This window comes from Magallana gigas, chromosome 3 (assembly GCF_963853765.1).
Source record: "Magallana gigas chromosome 3, xbMagGiga1.1, whole genome shotgun sequence".
Lineage (NCBI taxonomy): Eukaryota > Metazoa > Mollusca > Bivalvia > Ostreida > Ostreidae > Magallana > Magallana gigas.
Window position 1 is genome coordinate 16,292,313 of NC_088855.1, and position 22,170 is coordinate 16,314,482.

General features: G+C 35.2%; 1 protein-coding gene across 2 annotated transcripts; it reads left to right on the plus strand.

Moving 5' to 3' along the window:
- The first annotated feature begins 3,958 nt into the window (after positions 1-3,958).
- Positions 3,959-15,626, plus strand: LOC105331940 (placenta-specific gene 8 protein). Of its 2 annotated transcripts, none has more exons than XM_011434335.4 (5): positions 3,959-4,025; positions 12,395-12,519; positions 12,784-12,892; positions 13,523-13,671; positions 14,854-15,626. In XM_011434335.4, the coding sequence occupies exons 1-5, from the start codon at positions 3,992-3,994 to the stop codon at positions 14,959-14,961; spliced, it is 525 nt and encodes a 174-aa protein (XP_011432637.3). In that variant the 5' UTR covers positions 3,959-3,991; the 3' UTR covers positions 14,962-15,626. The 2 variants fall into 2 exon arrangements, with proteins under 2 accessions (XP_011432637.3, XP_011432644.3); XM_011434342.4 differs by lacking the exon at positions 3,959-4,025 and adding an exon at positions 11,424-11,634.
- Positions 15,627-22,170: the final 6,544 nt, after the last annotated feature.

Sequence of the window (22,170 nt, forward strand, 5' to 3'; positions counted from 1 at the left end):
AAACTGCCCAAAAAAAAATGGAGAGAGAGAAATGTGTAGTAAGGTTGACAATTTGTAATATTCCAGGTTGAGAAAATGAGAACAAGCTAAGAGATACAATGTACCTGTAAGTTCCTGTTATAATCAAGTATAAATAATAAGCTCCTGAGAATAATGTTTATTCAGACACTTAGTATGAAGTGTCTTAATTTTCTCTGATTTTAAAAGATCTCTTTTGACAATTTTAGAATGTTTGATTTATGCCTCATATGTAAACTAGTAAATGGGACTTATCGGTCATGTGTGGAGATTATGTAATGACAGTGACTGATTTTTCTCTATACATATATAAATCAACATAAAATGCCGTGCATCTGTTGTCCTCAGATTAAAGCAGACGCAGACATATTTACAGTGCATGGTTTACCAAGTGCAACCCGCCAAGGATATAATTTTAAAACCTGTGCCATTTACTCAACCTTTACTTTGCACTATTCGCAGTTAAAACTGTAAAGTAGTTTAGAATTTAAAAATTCAAATAAAAAAAATAAGAGTTTTTTAATTTATTTCGGTTTGAAAGAAATCGATTTTACTTGAGAACCGGTTTGCATGTTTACCTGTACAAAATAAACGTGTCATGCCTCATGCACTGCACTGATACTTGCAGGTAAATTATTGATTCAAGGAAACTTCTCTAACAACTTCCATGCTTGATTTTAATTTCTCTCAGGGTAATTGATTGACTCGTGTCGAAACTAGATAACAATTTTCATGGGTATCGATGTTGAAAACCAAAGAGTCAATGTTGACTTTAGTTGCAAAGGTAGCGAAAGGAGGGGGGGGGGGGGTCACTACAGATTGTTCTTTAACCCTCTTTAAAATTCGGATGAAGATTGCTGTCCAAAGTTAATTGACTGTACTGTTTCAAGAATTTATAAATTTGCGGACAATTACGTTATCAATACAGCTTGATCATAGAACTTGTCTTATTGAAATGAACATTTAATTTCATGAATTTAATTAAAAACTACATCCGCGAAAATTGGTTTTCAACGAATATTGAAGAAACCAAACTTTTGATAATCGATCATATACTCACTGGGATTGTCTTTATTACTTTCAAAATTTATCATTTATCATATAAACTTTAAAGGGGCATGGTCACAATTTTGGTCAAAAATTATTTTTTCGATTTTAATGTTTACAATGCTTCAGTAAGGCATTTTTAATAGGCAACCAAAATTTGAATGTCATTTGATGAGTCATAAACGAGTTACATAGCTTACAATTCTTCGCTATGTAAACAAAGCGTTTTGAATGTTGAAGTGAAAATTCCAGATTTAGACCTAAAATGAATGTGTTAATCGTTAGGAACCGTTTATTTATTCTTAAAATGAATAATAAGATAGACAAACCAGCTTTAAAAAGATTTTTTACTGGTATATTGAACCTATGTAAACAAAAACATGGCACGAGCCTTGTTTACATGACGAAGAATTGTAAGCCCTGTATCTTGCTTAAAACTCAAGGACTGGCACCCAAATTTCATTTGATCATTAGAAATGCATTCATAAAGCATTGCAAATAATAAAAACAGAAAAATAAAATTTGACCAAAATCGTGATCATGCCCCTTTACAGGTGGAAACAAGATAAAACTGATTCAATGGGTTCATAAATAATTTCATCAACAACAAATATCAACATTAGATTGAAACTTATACCAATACAACAAATATGTAAACATTAACAGGACTCGAGCTTTGTTTACAAAACAAGGAATTCTAACCTCAGTAACTCGCTTGTAACTCGATACTTGACTTTCAAATTTTGTCAAAGCATTGAAAACATCTATATTAACAATTCTAGACATAAAAATCGAAAAAATAAATTTTGAAAATTTTAATCCCAAATCGTGTCCAAGTCCCTTTAAATTGTCTTGTTCAATTCTCGCAGTAATTGTATGAACGTTATCCACTCTCATGTTTTGTGGTTTGAAGGTTACGATAAACGAAGAATTAACTTTGTAAAGCACCCACCCATATCAGTTCGTTATGTATCCAGTGCTTAATTATTTATGGAAAGCCAATACAAGTTCTAGGCTAACAATATCGAATGAAAATTACCGAACACAAAAAAGTTAGGAATCAGAACATAGAAGAAAAGATCCTTTGACAATAATTTTTTTTTTGGGGGGGGGGGGGGTCGTCTATGGGAACCCAGTTTTAACAGGCAAAGATATATTTCTTTGGCGAAAATGAGTTACCTTATGTTATTTAGTGGCATTGTCTGAACTGCAATGTATCATGGGCTTAACTCATTAAATTTTTATTAGTTTATAAACAAAATGAGAAAATCAATACTCTTTAATTTATTATTGGACGGTTTGAATGCAATGAATGATCATTTTATGAAAGTACAAGTATGTCGCTGCTTTGATTGGAGTTTTTACACGAAAGTAAAGCGGAGCCATATCGAATAGAACATGCATCATTCATGAGAACGAGAAAATTTCTAGGAGGTGACCAGCAGTCAAGACTTGTAGTTGGTTTCCGAGAATAAGCAGGTTGTCAAATCAATATATTTACATTTTCAGTGCCTTTGCCAGTGGTAACACTACGTATAGATATTGTACATGTGAACTATACAGTCCTAATAAATTCAAATGACGTATAATTGGGGCGCAAACGGGGTTTGCTTATTTATATTCAAATATTTAACCGTACAATTGCTGAAAGCTATATAGATATAAGTAATAAGGAATCATTCTTTAAATATAATAAGGTGATGTACATGTATAAGTTCGGTCGGTGCGTGATCAAATCTATCATAAAGCCATTCGGGCTTTATTCGATTTGATCACGCCCCGACCGAAATTATAACCTTATAATACTCAAAGAATGATTCCTTATTCCTTAAAGATCTCATTTAGACAACAATAGACAGGTTTAACCATGCAAGAGTTTTGTTTTTTTAATATGAAAATTTAATAATAAATTTGCTGATAACTGTTAATTGAAAGATTTGACAAAACTTTTAAAAAGAACTGAAATATATACTTACATGGGGAAAATGTCAAAATAGGAGTAAAATGTAATGATATATAATAGTGCTCTTTTGTCTTTTTTTTTTGCTAATGATTGTTAATTAAAAGCGTTTACAAAACTTTTAAAAAGAACCGAAATATACTTATTTAAGGAAAATGTCAAAATAGGAGTAAAATGAAATGCTATATAAAAGTGTTCTTTTTTTGTTTTTTTTTTTTGCTAATAATTGTTAATTGAAAGAGTTTACAAAACTTTTAAACAGAACTGAAATATACTTCAATTGGAAAAATGTCAAAATCGGAGTAAAATGTAATGCTATATAATAGTGTTTTGTTTGTTAATGTAAATAAAACATGATTTCGTCTTTCAATTGATAAAATAATACTATTTTTGTGAATCTTTCGACACTGCTTTACAAACAAATTCAAAGCAACTTTTTAATGCTTATTTTTTATACATGTAAATTTACAACCGAACATGTAACGAATTTTTTAAAAAGCTTATTGAGATATAATTGCGAAGTTATATAATAAATAGAATGAATGAAATATGACTTAAAGTACATGTAGATGTTTGGATTTGAAAAAAAAAAATATCTTTCTAAATGTACATATATCTTTCAAAGGTGCAAGAAAGTTTGCAGAAGGATGTTTCATAGGGCTAAAAGGTGTACCGAAGCCTTCCTATCTTTAAAATGAAAAACAAAACAAACAGTTCATGGTATAATGCACAGAACCCAGAATTCTGGTATCAAGTTACAGAGAAACAAAGTATTGACGAGTGGGTCAATTAGAATGCAGCGAACATAACGTTACGTAAGACATAATTATTCTGTACCAGGTTTTTAACACCATCAATCAATACAAAATCAACACAAATTTACTAAATTTATTTTATTGCATCAACGGATTCGATCAATCATTTCTAACACAGACAGGAGTCTTGGGGCCTTTCAAAGTTAATAGAATGGCGGAAAATTCTGCAGGCCCACCAACTGTTGGTAAGTAGTAATTAAGTATAATTAGCTGATATCGTCATCTTTATGAAATTTACATATTTATTAAGGAATTCTGACATAAGAAAATGTCGGTTATAATAAATAAAGTTAATGTAATATTTTTTTCTTATCCTTCCTATGTTGAAACCGCTGTCATTCTGATATTCTTGACCTCTTATTTTCCTTACAAGCATATTTTACTGTCATTCTGAAATCATTGACCTCTTATTTTCCTTACAAGCATATTTTACTGTCATTCTGAAATCATTGACCTCTTATTTTCCTTACAAGCATATTTTACTGTCATTCTGAAATCATTGACCTCTTATTTTCCTTACAAGCATGTTTCAATGTATCGAAAGTCAAAATATAGTTAAAACAAAGATTCTCGAGGAAAGAATAGTTTGAAACAAAATTAAGAACAGTATTTTATCATAATAATAGTTGCATCATGTTATATAAACGCATGTGCTTGATGATGCAAAAAAAAAAATAATCACTTGTAGATGTTTAATGCGGCTCTGTATCTCAAAAAATTACTTTGATGATGAATTTATATAACTAACAAGAGAAAAAAAGCTGTCAATGTGACTGCAAAGCAGGTATTCTATCGCGTAAACAGTATCCATAATCCATTTGTCGACCCTGTAAATTGCTAAACACTACCTATCCAGAGAAATGTTGTACTCTATATGGAATATTTTACAAAAAAAATAATAAGTTAAACAGGTGATATCTTTGCAAAATTTTTGCAAAAATAAAAATCGAAATGATATGCACTGATATATGTCAAATTGACCTTCAAAGCCAAATTATCTTATCTTGAAAACTGTAGGAGGAGTTAGAGGTACCCTATATGCAATATTTTGCCAAAATGACTGAGTTCAATTGACAGCTGGTAATTGCATGAATCATAAAAAATCAAATCCACTTGCACATTTCTGATGTATGTGCAATTGACCTCCAAAAAAATTGAAAACTGTTGAAGTTATCCGTACAATAGTGATACCCTTTTCGCAAATTATCATACCGCGCTAACACGCGGTATTCAATTTGCTTGCACATACTTGGACCGACGACATCCAAAAAATAAGCATGCAATTTACCGGGTATTTATATTGAAAACGGAATTTTATTCGACAGCAAAGCATTATGCAATAAACATAGCGCATATCAAGCAGAAATTGCCGCACAAAATGCCATGCATTTTATTGATTGCATCTAATCTTGTTGAAAAAAAAATATATTGATTATGAAAAACGTCTTCCATCAAATCGTTTATATACATGTAATAATAAGTGTCTGCTGGGCCACACACCTGAACCAACAAATATTTGAATATTATGTAATGAAGTCGCATCAACCCATAAAAGACCGGTTATGCAACTCGACAGGTTACCATGGTAAACAAACGTTGCTTTACAACGCTAGAGATTTTAACAGTCATTTTCGTTGGTTGAATGACTGAATGTGTCACCAAGTTATAATCTCGTCTGCTGCAGACCTGCACGTTATCTTACAACTGAAAGGTACACAAAAAATGCATGGTACAAGAGTATTTTGAAATCCAATTAATGGGATATCTGCAATCCAATTTATTGTTCATCTTCGCAATTTGCTTTAAATACAGAGAAATAAAAAGTAGGGTAGATTGATTTATCACATAACGGGAGGGGGGGGGGGGATTCAATAATTTATTCAACTATAGGGTATAAATATAGGCTTTGTGTTCCGTTGAAGCATGTTAAGCATGTTGCACGCGCTAATGATTCGATTTTAAAATACAAAAAAAAAATTTTGTAACATAACTTCAAACTTGGTCGTAACTAAGGTATTTTTTCTAAGTGGCAAAAATAGTTTTGGACTAGGGATCGGGGGGGGGGGGGGTCGCCTAAGAAGTTTTGCCCTAAATGCTTAATCTTCTATTAGCCCTCTCCTGGCATCTTTTCGCGTTTATAGTAATGCTTCTTATGACGTTATATGCTAGCTGAACCAGCTTTTGGATGTATTTCGGAATCCATGTAAACTAGATCTGGGTACAAATCTTTTTATCTGTTATGTTAAAGAAAGGATATGTTGTGCATGGGTACTTGTGCGTTAATGAGACTTCAAAATAATATAAAATACAATAGAGAATATAAAATACATTAAAAACACAACAAGGAAATGGTGTGGTTATATGTATTTAAGATTTACCGCTATGTGGCCTTCAATCATCAAAAGAAAATTTACATGATAAGTACTAAAACAAAATAAACATTCGGAGAAAACACATAAACCATCCTCTGGGCTATATATTAGCGCAATCAAAAGTAATACCTATTTACACATTTCAAAATTAATATGTACATGTATAAAGTATTAAACACCAGGATTTAAGATCTAATTAATTTATATAGCTTTCGCTTAAACATGGGTAAGTGTAAAAAAAAAAAAAAAAGTCAGATTCTGTTTTTCAAACTTTCCGCAAAATAAACGTTAAAAAACACTATTTTAAAAACAATACAAGAACTCATTGTTGATCGATATTTCACTGACAGCTAGATGTACAAAAAAGGAAACCTTCGCCAGTTTACTTAACCTGCGAGTTAATAGCCATTTTTTTTAATTTACACGTACCCCTACTTTCATCCCAGTCCCTCCTGGTTTGTTAAGCGCTCTTTCTTCAAAATAAACTAGAATTCGGACTTGTTTTTAAAATGTCCTTAACGGAGCTCTTATTGATTGAGCAGTTGGTAAAGGTAGAATCAAATAGCACAGCAATTTTCAGAATTATGAGAACGGGGACAGTGGCTTTTCTTGGAGAGGGGGTAGGGTTTAAAGGTCCTAGAACTGCGAGTCAAACGAGTAATATTATCAGATGACCTTACAGCTGTAGTCTTTTTAGGAAGAAGGAGAACAAATATTATTTTAAACGCAGCAAAATACCGGTATTTAGGTAAAAAGAAAGTCACACACGGGTCATAGATTTTAAACAAAATTATCATTGTAAAGTGTGCAATCTTGCACAAAAACATTTTTTCTTCATTGTATATAAATCTTTTGCACGAATGAATTGCATTGAATTGTTCCACTTATGTTCAACTTTACAAACAAATCGCAATCGACCGCATATTCTATATGTTTTATGACGATAGTCTAGAACTTTTTTAAAACCCCTTGTATATTTCAGATATATATATGACTGAAAATGTAACAGAATATTCCGCATTTGTATAAATTTCGTGTTATGATTTAAAACAATCACTTCACATACTATGTACTATTTACTAAATTAAAGTTTGATATCATACTGCTTACAAAATATATCATTAGTCAGCAACTAATTAAGTTAGGATGAAACTCCATTTGCGCTTGCGTAAATTGGAATTCTGGGAAGGAAATAGACAGTCCATGTTAGAGAAATTCGTATAAGTTATAAAATAGGTCAGGTTTTTTTTTTAAGTCAAACTGGGCATCATCGTATTGGAAGACTTGTCCATGGGTATCATCCGCAGTCGTGGCCCCGAGTCTGCATATACCGGTATATCTTCCCACCCGATCCTTACCGTTATCATCTTTTCCTAAAAGAAATCTATCAAGTTTTCTGACTCTTTAATAGCAAGATAAGAGATAACAGTGGTTTGCGACGGGACAATAAAATTCAGAGAGCAATCTTTTAGTGCAAAGTTTATACAAATTTAAGTATATATTAAGTAGGTGTGCAGTAATACTCCCTACACTGTAATATGTACTCCGCTACACGCTTGTCTCTTATATATACAGCCTTAGAAAATACAGGTGCATTAACTAAATTTACACCAGTTCTGTATATTATGGTTGTTCTGGAAACATTATATCTTCTATTCTAATAGGTTGTGTATTCATTTTTATCCTAATATTGATATTCCGCTGGCTGACTTCCATAGCTTTTTAGAAAGCTAACCTTGTATACTGCTGTAAGGTGTTCTGGGACAATGGGGCCACTTCGACCATCGCACTTTCGCCTTTAGGGCCAAGATGCGAGAGTACGATGTTGCGAAGGTGAAAGTGCGAAGGCAAAAGGGCGAAAGTGCGTATGCGAATGTGCGAAATTGCGAAGGCGAATGTGCGAAGTTGCGAAGGCGAAGGAGCGATACTACTATTGTTCATTCGCCTTGGCAATTTCGCACCCTTCCCTTCGCACTAAGTCTCTTGCCTTCGCCTTTTTATGTTTGTGAAGCTCTCTATAGTTGAAAGATAATTATAGCTGTATAAAATGACATCTTAGGCAGAAGATGAACTTTTTGGAATTTGCGTGGATCCATAATTTTTAGGGGGTAGGGGGTCCGAAGGATAATTGTACTTGCCGGGTCCGGGGGTCCAAGGCATACCTTTAGTAATTTTATTTTGAAATTTAAATTTTCTAAAGGGATGGGGTCCGGACCCACCTCCTCGTTTACTATGTTGAATAGATAATATTGAATTTTCCAGGTGGGGGGGGGGGGTCCGGACCACGGTATTGATTTGAAATAAACACACAACTGGTAAATAACAGTATAGTTTGGAAATGCAATTGTACACATTATAATGGCGGAGTATATAATGATTAGACATAGCCATCACTGGTAAACATATATGTCATATTACACAGTAAAATATTTATAAACATTCTTAGAAAGCACGATGGCCTAACGCATGCGTACGAATAATATCTGAGATAAATCGACAAACCTTGGGCAAGTGCGGTTTCTGCATCAAATGTCATGTATCAATCGACAGAGACTTGCTGAATGCAATAAAAAGGGTGAAGATGCAAAGGCGAAGGAGCGATAGTAGTATTTGTAAGCCTTCCGTCTTACGGATCCAATTGAGGGTCAGCTCAAACTTAGTGATGACAAGTCCAGTATTTCTTTCTCAAGCGGTTTTATTAAGCGTGATCGTATAGTTACAATTACAGCAGCTAATAGCAGCCCAAATCAGGAGTCTCTGAATCTCTATAAGCGGAATCTATCTTTTTTTCTGTTCAACATCATTTTACATGGGTATATATAACATTTTACATATGATGGACAGTTTTGACTAGTTCGGCCCATATACGACGATCATGAGTGAACATTTAGTGTTCAAAATTAAGATTAATATTTTATTTCTAAATAAAGTAACAAAACCGTCAAAACTGCCAATCAAAGAGTCTGGATGCAGGATTTGAGTCTCCGAGTCCTGGCTCTCGGAGTCCACCACCTAGTAAGAGGCATCACTTACTCATAATACGTTCATTCATACATGGCATAAAAGGTTACAAAGGTTAATATATAGAATACACAATACATGAGTCAATATAGAGTACTAGAGCTATCGTTGCAGACACAGAATCGCCAAATATGTCACATGTTGTTAATCTCTCAATTTGGATATTATTATGCCCGTATTAAGCACCTGGTTTCATAACATCATTTAGGAATACTACGCATTGCTACAAGAGTCACAGAGTTCATTCTGTTAATTATCATTAATACCATTCAGTGCGCAGTATTTAGGTACACATAAATATCATAGTGACCATTATGTAATACTAGCAATTCATGGTCATAGCATGGCTATCTGTTTACATATTGCTCTTTCGCCGTCGCGTCTTCGCACTTTGGCCTTTGCACTTTGGCCTTTGCACCTTCGCACTTTCGAATTTGCAACTTCACACTCTCGCATATTCACCCTAAAGGCGAGAGTCGAAGTGGCCCGATCGGAACATTATAGATTTGGTCAATTTCCACGAACATGTTAAGGTGCTTACGAATGATCACAAGGTGAAATGTTGAAACTTCATCAGATTAACAATACTGAACTTAGCTCAAAAGAACTCTGTCATTTAAAGGTTAACTGCAAAAAAAAATGAGGAAGTACAATTCATTAGTTATGGTGGATTAAGTCATCCTCATTAAAGGACAAGTGCACTCCGATAAAGATAGACCCAGCGTTGCAAGATCTTATCCTTGTTTTTAAGGTGACGCATGACTCCCATATTATATCATTCTTTGTAGAAAAAGGAGCCATCTGATAACGACAATGAGGTGTTTATTTAAACAAGAATGGCATTAAACCATAAAATGACGCAAACAAGATTTTACACTGTATATTGGCAGCAATAAACAGTATCTATCTTTTATCTGTTGGTTTTGGCAACCTTTGATTCTTTTTATTTGAGAAAAAATAAAACGTAAAATAAACTGGACAGCAGACAAAGATGAAACACATTCTTTTTTTTAAGTAAGGCGAGGAAGAGGGATTAGAAAATTAACGCCAACATTTTGACAAGCCAAAAAAATAACCCCGCCACTAATACTTCATCAATAAAAAAATCCCCTAAAAAATTGTATCCGCAATGGGAGAGCTCGAAGGAATGGGGGTGTAAGAAGCAGTTTCCTCGCATCAAATTAAGTATCTTATGAATCTCTCTCTTGAGAATATATGTAAGAAATAAATCGATATTTTAAAAAAATGTGTTTGGAATGACTGTGAGGTGGGTGGGTGACTAGCCCCCCCCCACCATCGCTTTTGCTGGTACATGTGTGTTAAATCCGTGTTATCGGGTACTGTCTATTTAAGACCTCTTCATACTACCCTTTTCACAGGATAACAAGTGGGGAACATTTTCATTACTAGAATGTATATATATATTAAAAAAAAACCCAAAATCAAACAAGTAAAAAAAACATCTTCTTGTCATGGCCATGGTCAGTCCTTTTTGTGCAACTATCACGTACTCATCACACTTTAAGTTGGAATGAGCGATTTAGTACTGGAGTTTAGTTTTTTAGGACAATTTCGCACGTGCACAGCTTTAAATTTATATCTTAGACTTTGTAATTTATAGACGAAGTTCTTCATATAATTAATTGGGTCTTGAATTTCTATGCCATTGGACGACCAAAATAATGACAGTATCCACACACTGACGTTTGCATATTAAAAAACCCATAAAGTGTGTACATGTATGTATATATGCAGAGGGAGTGATTTATTTATTTACTGCTCCTTATAGCACATTACGAGATGCTATACATCCCATAAAACTTGCACGCAAAAGTTCTTGATCAGTTTGCTTACAGTACGGTATCAAGGTGTCTTAAAAACTTATTTCAAAATTAAGTGTTTTTAAATAAAAACTACTACGTCAAACTCTTACCACATAAATATTATCAATAAATTTCTACATAAGAACCCAACAAATGCTCTTACGGTATATAGGAATGAAAAGGTTTTTTGCAGTGTATTAACGTGATGTTTCTGTATTGCCATGACATTGAAAGAAATTTACAGAGGTATACGGCATGTGTGACACATATATAGATATATATTGAACATTCGCACAAACATGAGATAACATGTATGTTTTATGCATTGCTATTGGTGCAAATCTTTTAAAGCGTAATAGATGAACTTCGAAAATTCTTTGTTAGGAAATTTTAAAGAAATCAATCGAACGAGGGCACTTCTTAAATTTTAAAAAAGAGCCCCTCTTTAAGTAGGCCGTATATTCGGGGGGAGCATTGATGTGTGAGCTAGAGTGATTCTTATGATATATCAGAGGAATTAGTTCAACCTTGTCTGGTCTACTAAATCTTCCTAACTTTCAACATGGACGGAGGACACGGTAAAAAAATTATTAATTTTTTAAAAACTAATTTTCAATTAATATATTAACTTTTTAAAAATAATAATTAATCAATATGAACACGTTTATCTTTTTTATCGTATATGTTTTAAATATTATACCGTTCTAATACAGTCATACTTGTTAAAATTTACGGAGAACGATTGGTTGAACTTATCTGCAAAATTTGTCTTTTTCCAAAAAAGAAAAAAAAACCGCTTTCATATGATTTGACTATTTTTTTCTGAAAACAACAGAAACGCCACTTTTCCTTTCGACAGATTTAACCAAATGTTTCACAAATCGTTTATAGAAATTTTTGAATTTATGAGGAATTAATTTATCTAATCGGTTTATGGACCTTTTAAAAGATGGATGTGGATAAAAGTAGTCCATGTTCAATTCAATGTTTAGATATAACCAATATGGTTGATATGTTATATATTCAATTTTGAATTACTGAGTGGCAGTAAATTCAAAATTTCTCATGTAAAAGACGATTTACTTGAAAATTGCATTAGTTTAAACGTTGTAAAAATATATCCACAAATTGAATTTTAAAAAAAAAGGGACTGCAATATGTTTACCATATGCTTGCGTTTTTCCGTTGCATCCGGTTTAACCTCGCTTATACATATTCTGCGTGGACATTAAAAAAAGCTAGATTTAATAGTAAAGGAAGTGGGCGCGCAAGATTGCAAGTTTGCAGGAATCATCGACGCGAATCAATGGGGATTTTTATATTAATATTTTTACGCAGGATTTGGTCATGGAAAGGTTGGCCAGGAACCAGGAACTGGTCCCCAGCCAGTTACCCAACAGCCACAGCAGCCGCCCCCCGGGGCACATCACTACCAACCCCCAGGATATCCACCACCAGTACATGTAAGTGCGCGTGCATGTTTAACCCGTACCCCCAAGAAAATACCCAAACCAAAGTTGATAAAAATCACCACAAGATGAATCCAAAGTGCATGTTCTGTTAGTGTAGCGCAAATAATAGAATAGCCATTGTAACAGTCGAACTATGCTGACAAAATATCAGAAGTACTTAAATTACAAAAAAAAAAATTAAATTGTATCTCAGTACTTTAATTAGTATAATTCTGTAACATATAACATAGGCATTATATGACCGTGTACTTGCAGCAACAGCAATCGCACACGACTGTTGTTATCAACCAGGGGCGGGTTGGCCGACCCCCTCCCCGGAACTGGAGCTCTGGAATATTTGGATGTTTTGAGGACATGTCGTCTTGTATGTAATTTACATATATAGCCAATTGCCATCGTCTTTCTCTTTTTGTCTCTCTCTCTCTCTCTCTCTCTCTCTCTCTCTCTCTCTCTCTCTCTCTCTCTCTCTCTCTCTCTCTCTCTCTCTCTCTCTCTCTCTCTCTAATGATATGTATTACTTCTTTGTTTGGAACCAAAATTGCAAGATATCCTTGGTTTTGCACTTCCATAAAGATAATGCTGATAGGTTTCGATTTATTTTTCCACTGTTTTATCAAAACCTATAATCCGGCATTCACTTTGAATTTTTGACGATCGTAAGGAACTTGAAAAGAGAGTAGCCATAAGACGGTTTATTCTACCTCAAAACCAATGTTCTTTATAACGCATCATCTGATTATAGTCGAAAAATTATTAGAAATTAGAGAAATCGACGCAATTTGTATAAATATATCAGATAATCTTATTCGGTATGATAAAGCTTAAATTGCATGAATGTTTGTGAAATATGAAGGATTAGGTTTGACCATCGACACTCGATTAGTTAAAGTTTTTTTTCTAAATGACAGTTTTTATAGCGCGATTGGTTAAAGGTCATGAGTTCGATACCAATTCGGATATCTTATTTTACCCATATCTTCTCGATACTTTTCAGGCTGTGGTGTTTACTGGTGTGGAAATGGCTGCTACCCATGTTACCTGTCGTCCAAACTCAACGAAAGCTGTTGCCTACCATGCTGCCTGCCAGCAAATTCATGGCTGATAGCCCTCCGTGTCAAAATGAGGGCCGAAAATAACATTCAGGTGAGTAGATATTAGATAAATAATTACTGCTTGTTTTAAAGGTGATGCCATGCTGTATATAGCTGCAGGTCTGTAGCTCCAAGTCTGAAAAAAATTGGACGAACGACCTGGATACTACAGTGCCACTCTTTGAAAAAATGGTATATTTGTCATGTTGTAAATTTTGAATTTACTGGGTCGGTGTAGATACAAAAGTTACAACATGACAACCTAATTTTGTATTTACACCCACCCAGTAAATTCAAAATTTACAACATGACATATTTATTGCGTAGAAAAACGTGCGTTAGTTTTGGATTGTTTAACCTTAGTTATTTATACGCATATTTTGTGAAAATAATTAGTACCAATAAATTCTTCATACATTTTACTACTGATATCGTCTCTGATAGTCTTTTTAAACACTATCACCAGCCTGTATAGTGAAGTGGTGCTGTTTGTTTACAAGTAAAATGATTTAACATGCATGATTTTCCGAAGTCGGTAGTGTGCTCCGGACTGGAGTAAGTCGGAGGCAAATAAAGAGACGATTTCAGTTGTATTGCATAAAAAAAACTAATTGTTTTTACAGAATTTGAGTATAAATGAGGTTAACCAGTCCAAAACTTGAGCACGTTTTTGTGTGCAATAAATACTAGTATACAATTTTTTCAATGTGGCTCCCAGGTTGTCAATCCCAATTTTTTCAGACCGGGAGCTACAGACATACAACTATGCTTGTAATAAATTTGGTATTGTTATGTAGTAAAAAAATTCATTGAATTTGATTATAAATTGTTTTTTTTTTTAAATTAACACACTTCTTAAAGAAAAAAAAACGCGGACTTTCGAATTTGCAGTGTTCTTTATTAAACTGAAACATATAGGAGTCACATAATGACAAGCATGGATATCAATACATTCTTTTCTTTTATTGGATTAAAGGACTATATGATCAAACAAATTAATCATCAGATATATCTAAAATTTCGGATTGATCTAATTAGCGTTAAAATATTTTTGAAAGTAAAAATCCATATTTTTAATTTTTTTATTTTTGGGTATACTTTCCTACATTTTTACATGGAGCTATTCTTCTAAAGAGATCAATAAAGTCTTAAATGGCTATAACTATCGAGCTCTTTAAAAAAAATGGAACTGAGATATACCACGTTGTTTTTTTACCATCTTTTTCTTCTATAGGGGTCCATAATGGACGACTGTTGTTGCGTTTGCTGCTGTCCCCTCTGTGTCATGTGCCAGCTGTCACGTGAACACGACTACACACTTGCTAACCCACAGACCTATTGAGAACGGACATGTTATGGATTGCTTCATTCCCTTTATGCGTAATTGTGTGTGCATTAACTACCATTGTAACCACACCAGTGACCTTGAACTCTCAATCCCTATAAAGTGACATAGATTACGCTATTCAAACTTACGATGGTTAAATACATGTACATAAATCGTAAAAAATTCTCTTTAAAAAAAAAAGAATCATTATCCTGATTATCAAAGGGCCGGCCATTTAAACGTTTTGAGTTATTTAATAAGCAACCTTTAACTGGTATAAATAATGAAAATATACTAGCAGCAACGAAAATGATTAAAAATTAAAATTCCCCGGCCCACTATTATCTAGCATCCAATGAATATGCATGTAGTTTTGAAACATGAAAAGAGTTGGCAGAGGCTATCTGATTTCAACTTTGAAACAATACACTTTCTATACTTGATTTTTTTACGTGAACACCATCACCTTGAATCATTCTTGGACGTTTCCTGTTATTGACGCCATGCAAGCAGTTTGGATAGGATTTGTGTAGACCTTCATCTTTACTTTTTGTAGTTATGTTGAAATGATACTGGTGTTGAAAAAATATCAAAGTTCATTTCATTTTCTATTGCTTTACTGAACTTTTTTCCATGTGTTATAGTTTGTTAATAAATAAAGAATTTTACGTCAATGTTAACCAGACTTTTCATTTCTTTGATCAGAGACTTATTTTTGCTTTTCCGTGTTGTTTTGACGCAATATTCATATTCAAATGCCGGCTAATCGGAACCAGCCAGGTGATAAGTTTGCTCAATAATGTCTTTTTAGTAAAAAAAAATGAGAGATAAAGCAGCCAGCACAGTTGGATGTAAATAATCCAAACAAGTTTCTTTTAAATTGATGGTTCTATAACATTTTGAAGAGTCATCGATTATCTTTAATTTCATTGTTTTCAAAACTGATTGCAATACTATATATGGTTTGAACAATAAGTGAGTTCTGAACAATGAGGAAGATTTGCAGAATGTTAATAACTATACATCTATGCCGTATGTATATAGAAATACGATGCTGTTATCGAAGGAATGCAAATTTAGATTTTCCTTTTCCTTATTAACAAATTGATTACCTCCCCTTCAGTAACTAATTACTTCCCTTTCGTGTATATAAATCATGTGCACGCATTCCAATCGCCCTTTTCCCATAAATCCACTGCAAGAAGTAGGTTGTCATCGCTAAACAATTCTAGTTAATCATGCCCCGTACGCGGCAGACAACAGGACGCACTGCCACAGCTGCATCCTCATCATCAAGACAATCCTCCAAACGGGTAAAGAGAAGCAGCAGGACACCCCAGACCGATGTACAAGCACCGCAACCAGATCTTCATGTGCAAGTCAGTAAAGCCACACAGCAAATAGCACCAGCTCTCCAACCCCCTCTTTCTGGAAGGCAGGCAGCACACAACTTCGGCTCCTCAAATGGCTCTTAATATGCAAGCCACACATCTACCAGCATTGGCTCCTCAACCAGCTCATCAGATGCCAGCATACCTGTCACCTGCACAGCCTCCACAGCAGTCCCCACAACCAACTGCTCACCAGTTTGGAGAAGGTAATGGCATGGTACCTATACAATCTGTTCATAACTTGGGCATGCATGTGAGTGATTCATTTAAGCAAAATATAATCCAAGGTAGATTTATTGAACTTCATACACTCCTACCACCCTCTGGGGGCCAGGGAGCTACACCTAGTCACAAGAAAATGTCAAAAAAGTTGACTCCATTGAAAAATGGACTGATGCTATGCACATTTTCGCTTCTATTTATTTGTCTGCACACCCGTCCAAGTCTGCTGAACTGTTAAAATACATACATACAGTTAGATTAGGAGTAGCAAGGGGGTCAACAGGCTGGTACGATTATGATACACAGTATAGACTTCGCAAGGCTCTTAACCCAACCAGCTCATGGGGGGAGGTTGACGCAAAGCTGTGACTTCTATATATGTCTTCCAAGCTAGTTAACCACCATCAGAGCACACAATCGTCAGAATCTGGGCACAAGTGTTTTGATTACAATTACAAGGGCAATTGTTTAAAGAGTAATTGCCAATACTCACACTCTTGCATTCGTTGCGCAGGCATGCACCCCGTCATTAGCTTCAATCAAACCAGACCACAGCCATACACACATAATGGGCAAAGGACATCTCAATCTTCCTTTCGTACCAATCCCATCAGCTCAAGCATGTCCTTCACGACAGCTAACCACAGTTTTGGGTTGCAATTCCAGCAACAGCAATGGAGACCACAGCACTACCAGCCCTTAAGATTTACCTACAGGGCTACACAAAACATTTGGGACCTAGGAAAAACCCCAATCAATAAATTGGTGTTAAAATTATTTGGTAAGCTATCCAAACAAAACTATAGCAAACAAACTACTATCTGGGTTTTCAATAGGATTTCGGTTGCATTACTCTGGCCCAAGACTTCATATAGAAAGTTCTAATTTAATTTCTGCACATCAGCATCCTAGGGAGACAATGGAAAAAATTGCCAACGAAATCAAATTGGGTAGGATTTTGGGGCCTTATGAAAAACTGCCAATCTCTAATCTAAGGGTATCACCAATAGGGGTCGTTCCGAAAGGAGACAATGCAGGTTGGCGTCTCATTACACATCTATTATTTCCAACTGGCAATAGCATCAATGAGTTTATTAATCCAGCAGAGTCTACAGTTCATTACTCATCTTTTGATTCAGTGGTCCAAATGGTAGCAAAAGTAGGGAAAGGGGCTTGCATTGGCAAGATGGATATTAAATCAGCTTTTAGACTGTTACCTATTAATCCAGGAGATTTTGACTTACTGGGGTTTAAAATTGAGGGAAAGTATTACATAGACAAGTGTCTCCTCATGGGTTGTTCTATATCATGCAAGGTTTTTGAAGAGTTTGCCACATTTTTGCAATGGGTTGTAGAACAGAAGACAGGTCTTTCCACTATTGACCATTATTAAGATGACTTTATCTTTGCAGGTAATGACTTTGACACATGCTCAAAGCTGATGGAAATGTTCAAACAGGTAGCTCAGGAGTTGGGGGTTCCACTGGCAGAAGATAAATCTGTTGGTCCAACAAATAATTTGGTATTCGTAGGCTTAGAAATTGATACTGTTGCTATGATGGTTAGAGTGCCAGTGTATAAGCGTGTTGAGCTAGTTTCATTGCTTCAGAAATTTATAGACAGAAAGTCAATTACACTCAAACAACTACAGTCAATGTTGGGCAAGTTAAATTTTGTAACCAAGGCTATTACACCAGGCCGGGCATTTGTTAGGAGAATGCATAATGCCACCATTTGCATAATCAACCCACTTTATGCCTGTAGGGTGTTAGATTGACAAAAAAAAAAGGTTTTGTTTCATATTGACAACCAGGCACTAATCACTATCCTTAACAAACCTCCAAATCACAAAGAGTTAAGTTTTTGCTTCGTCCTTTTATCATCAATTGCATGTTGCATAATATTTGTTTCCCGGCAGTACATATACCTACAAAAATAATATAATTGCTGATTCTATCTCTCGTCAACAGTGGCAGCGTTTCAGGCAGGCTGCACCTCAGGCACAGATCAAACCAGTCCCAGTCCCCAGCTCCTTTCAACACCTCATTTCCAATATGAGATAGACATACTTCTTCAAGCTGCACTCTCTCAAAATACACATAGAGCATACCAGGCTGGTTTTAATTCGTACCATTATTTTTGTACACAATATTGGCAATATTGTATTTGGCCACCATCTCTAGAGTATGTCGTTCAGTTTGTAGCCTACCTATCTGCAAAGGGTCTTTCTTATGCATCAGTACGCTCTTACTTAGCAGGTTTATCTTACTTTACAAATCTACAGGGTTTCCAAGCCCCAACAGACTAGTTTCTGGTATCAAAGTTATTGCAGGGCCTAAAACGTAGAAAACACACTCAAGATAGTCGATTACCAATCACACAGCACCTCTTACAGAGGATAATAAGAATAATTCCGAGTGTATGCAAGGGCATATATGAGTCTGCATTGTTCTCATCAGCCTTTTCTATTGCTTTCTATGGCTAACTGAGAGTAAGTGAATTTACAGTTACTCCCAAACAAAACCACAGGGTCTTATTACTAGAACATCTTCAGGTTGATCATGTCAATAAACATTTGCATCTGCTGGTAAAACTTTCCAAAACGGACTAAACCGGGAAAGGATTGCATATACAAAGCACTGGTGACCTTACTTGCCCTTATGCACTTGTTACAAAATATTTATCATTTCAATCAAACATTAAGGGTCCGCTATTTTGTCTTCTTGGGGGTGCATCAGTCATTAGATACCAATTTACAGCAGTCTTAACAAAGGCCATATCTGCTCTTAATAATGACTTAACTGCCTACAAGTCACACTCGTTTAGAATTGGAGCACTGAATTGGCTTCAAGGTTTAAAGGTTACCCATCAGACAATATTCAGATGTCGGGAAGATGGAGATCAAAATGTTACAAATCATACATTCGTATGCCTAAATTTTACTGTACTTTCAGATCAGCAGGTTATTTGGGTGTTTGGCTCGTCAATTATTAAGAGGGCATTTGTAGCTTCATTCCTTCGCCCGGGCGGGTCAGATCTTAATCTAGATAGATTGAACATCACATTGTGGTGGCAAGGTTATGGTGGATTGGAGATACTAGTAGTCAATGCGATTCAGAAATTGCAAGTCTTAAAGCAAGTAGGTCCTCTCCCAAGTGCTATTTTTATTCATTGTGGTGGGAATGACATAGGCAAAACATCTGTTCGGAAATAAGGTTAGCAATCATAACAATCCTTCAATACCTAGGTTGGGAGTTCCCAAATGTACACATTATATGGTCCCTCATTTTGCCAAGACTTAAATGGCGTTACTCTGAAAATACAAGGGCTATGGAAGAGGCAAGAAAGCGTATTAATTCTTTCATTTCGAATAAGGTTTGTGAGGTAAGGGGTTCAGTAGTGCAATGCCCAGATATATCTGACCACCAACATTTTTTGTCAAAGAGATGGGGTACACGGGGCTTGAAGAAATTCTTTGTCACGGTGTATCAGCCTACCTGCAGCCACATTATCTCTAATTCTCATTTGGCAGGGCAGGCTAAAGGGATGCCGCTCTAAGCTCCCACCCAATGTCCTCATGGTGGCGGAGACCCCAAGCGCAAGTGCTATGTGCAAAACACTTACGATTTGGGTCTTATGGCATATCGAGCGGCTCTTCTCTTAAACTGTTAAATGCCCAGTTGTTCTTGTTGAAAACTTTGGCCTTGACCGCTACACCTCCCTGGGTCAAGGTCATATATGCTGAAATTGTATATGAATTGAACTTTGACCTTGAGTCTTGCACCTCACAGGAACAAGGTCACATTGCTGTCATTTGTTTAACTAACAGTTGTTGTTGTTTGAAACTTTGGCCTTGACTGCTGCACCTTCCAGGGTCAAGGTCACATTTGTTCACATTGTAGATTGATTTAAAGTTTGAACAAACATTGTATTTGAATTCTAAATTGAAAAATATACATATATGTATATATCAGCCGTGCCCATGATCGCCAATAAATAGTTTACAAAACCTTTTTGTTTTTCTTGCAATCTCTGAGATAATTATGCATCTATGCCGTATGTATATAGTAATACGATGCTGTTATAGAAGGAATGTAAATTTAGATTTTCCTTTTCCTTTTTAACAAATTGATCAGCGCCCCTTCAGTAACTAATCACTTCCCTTTCGTGATTATAAATTATGCGCACACATTCCAATCGCCCCTTTTCCATAAATCCACTGCAAGAAGTAGGTTTGTGCATCATGTGTTCAGAAATTTTTATGCAAAACATTAGTTTTTCAAATCCCAAACCCACCCTCCCTTTTACTGTTTTTTACTTATGACTGTGATTATTCATTAAAACACGATACTGCTGGTTCTAATTCTTTATTGCAGACTATCCACCATTAATCATATCACCTGGCACGGCTGAAAACCTGAAGCATATCGAGCGGCTCTTCTCTTAAACTGTTAAATGCCCAGTTGTTCTTGTTGAAAACTTTGGCCTTGACCGCTACACCTCCCTGGGTCAAGGTCATATATGCTGAAATTGTATATGAATTGAACTTTGACCTTGAGTCTTGCACCTCACAGGAACAAGGTCACATTGCTGTCATTTGTTTAACTAACAGTTGTTGTTGTTTGAAACTTTGGCCTTGACTGCTGCACCTTCCAGGGTCAAGGTCACATTTGTTCACATTGTAGATTGATTTAAAGTTTGAACAAACATTGTATTTGAATTCTAAATTGAAAAATATACATATATGTATATATCAGCCGTGCCCATGATCGCCAATAAATAGTTTACAAAACCTTTTTGTTTTTCTTGCAATCTCTGAGATAATTATGCATCTATGCCGTATGTATATAGTAATACGATGCTGTTATAGAAGGAATGTAAATTTAGATTTTCCTTTTCCTTTTTAACAAATTGATCAGCGCCCCTTCAGTAACTAATCACTTCCCTTTCGTGATTATAAATTATGCGCACGCATTCCAATCGCCCCTTTTCCATAAATCCACTGCAAGAAGTAGGTTTGTGCATCATGTGTTCAGAAATTTTTATGCAAAACATTAGTTTTTCAAATCCCAAACCCACCCTCCCTTTTACTGTTTTTTACTTATGACTGTGATTATTCATTAAAACACGATACTGCTGGTTCTAATTCTTTATTGCAGACTATCCACCATTAATCATATCACCTGGCACGGCTGAAAACCTGAAGCATATCGAGCGGCTCTTCTCTTAAACATGTTAAATGCCCAGTTGTTCTTGTTGAAAACTTTGGCCTTGACCGCTGCACCTCCCTGGGTCAAGGTCATATATGCTGAAATTGTATGAGTTGAACTTTGACCTTGAGTCTTGCACCTCACAGGAACAAGGTCACATTGCTGTCATTTGTTTAACTTACAGTTGTTGTTGTTTGAAACTTTGGCCTTGACTGCTGCACCTCCCAGGGTCAAGGTCACATTTGTTCACATTGTAGATTGATTTAAAGTTTGAACAAACATTGTATTTGAATTCTAAATTGAAAAATATACATATATGTATATATCAGCCGTGCCCATGATCGCCAATAAATAGTTTACAAACCTTTTTTTTTCTTGCAATCTCAGAGATAACGACTTTT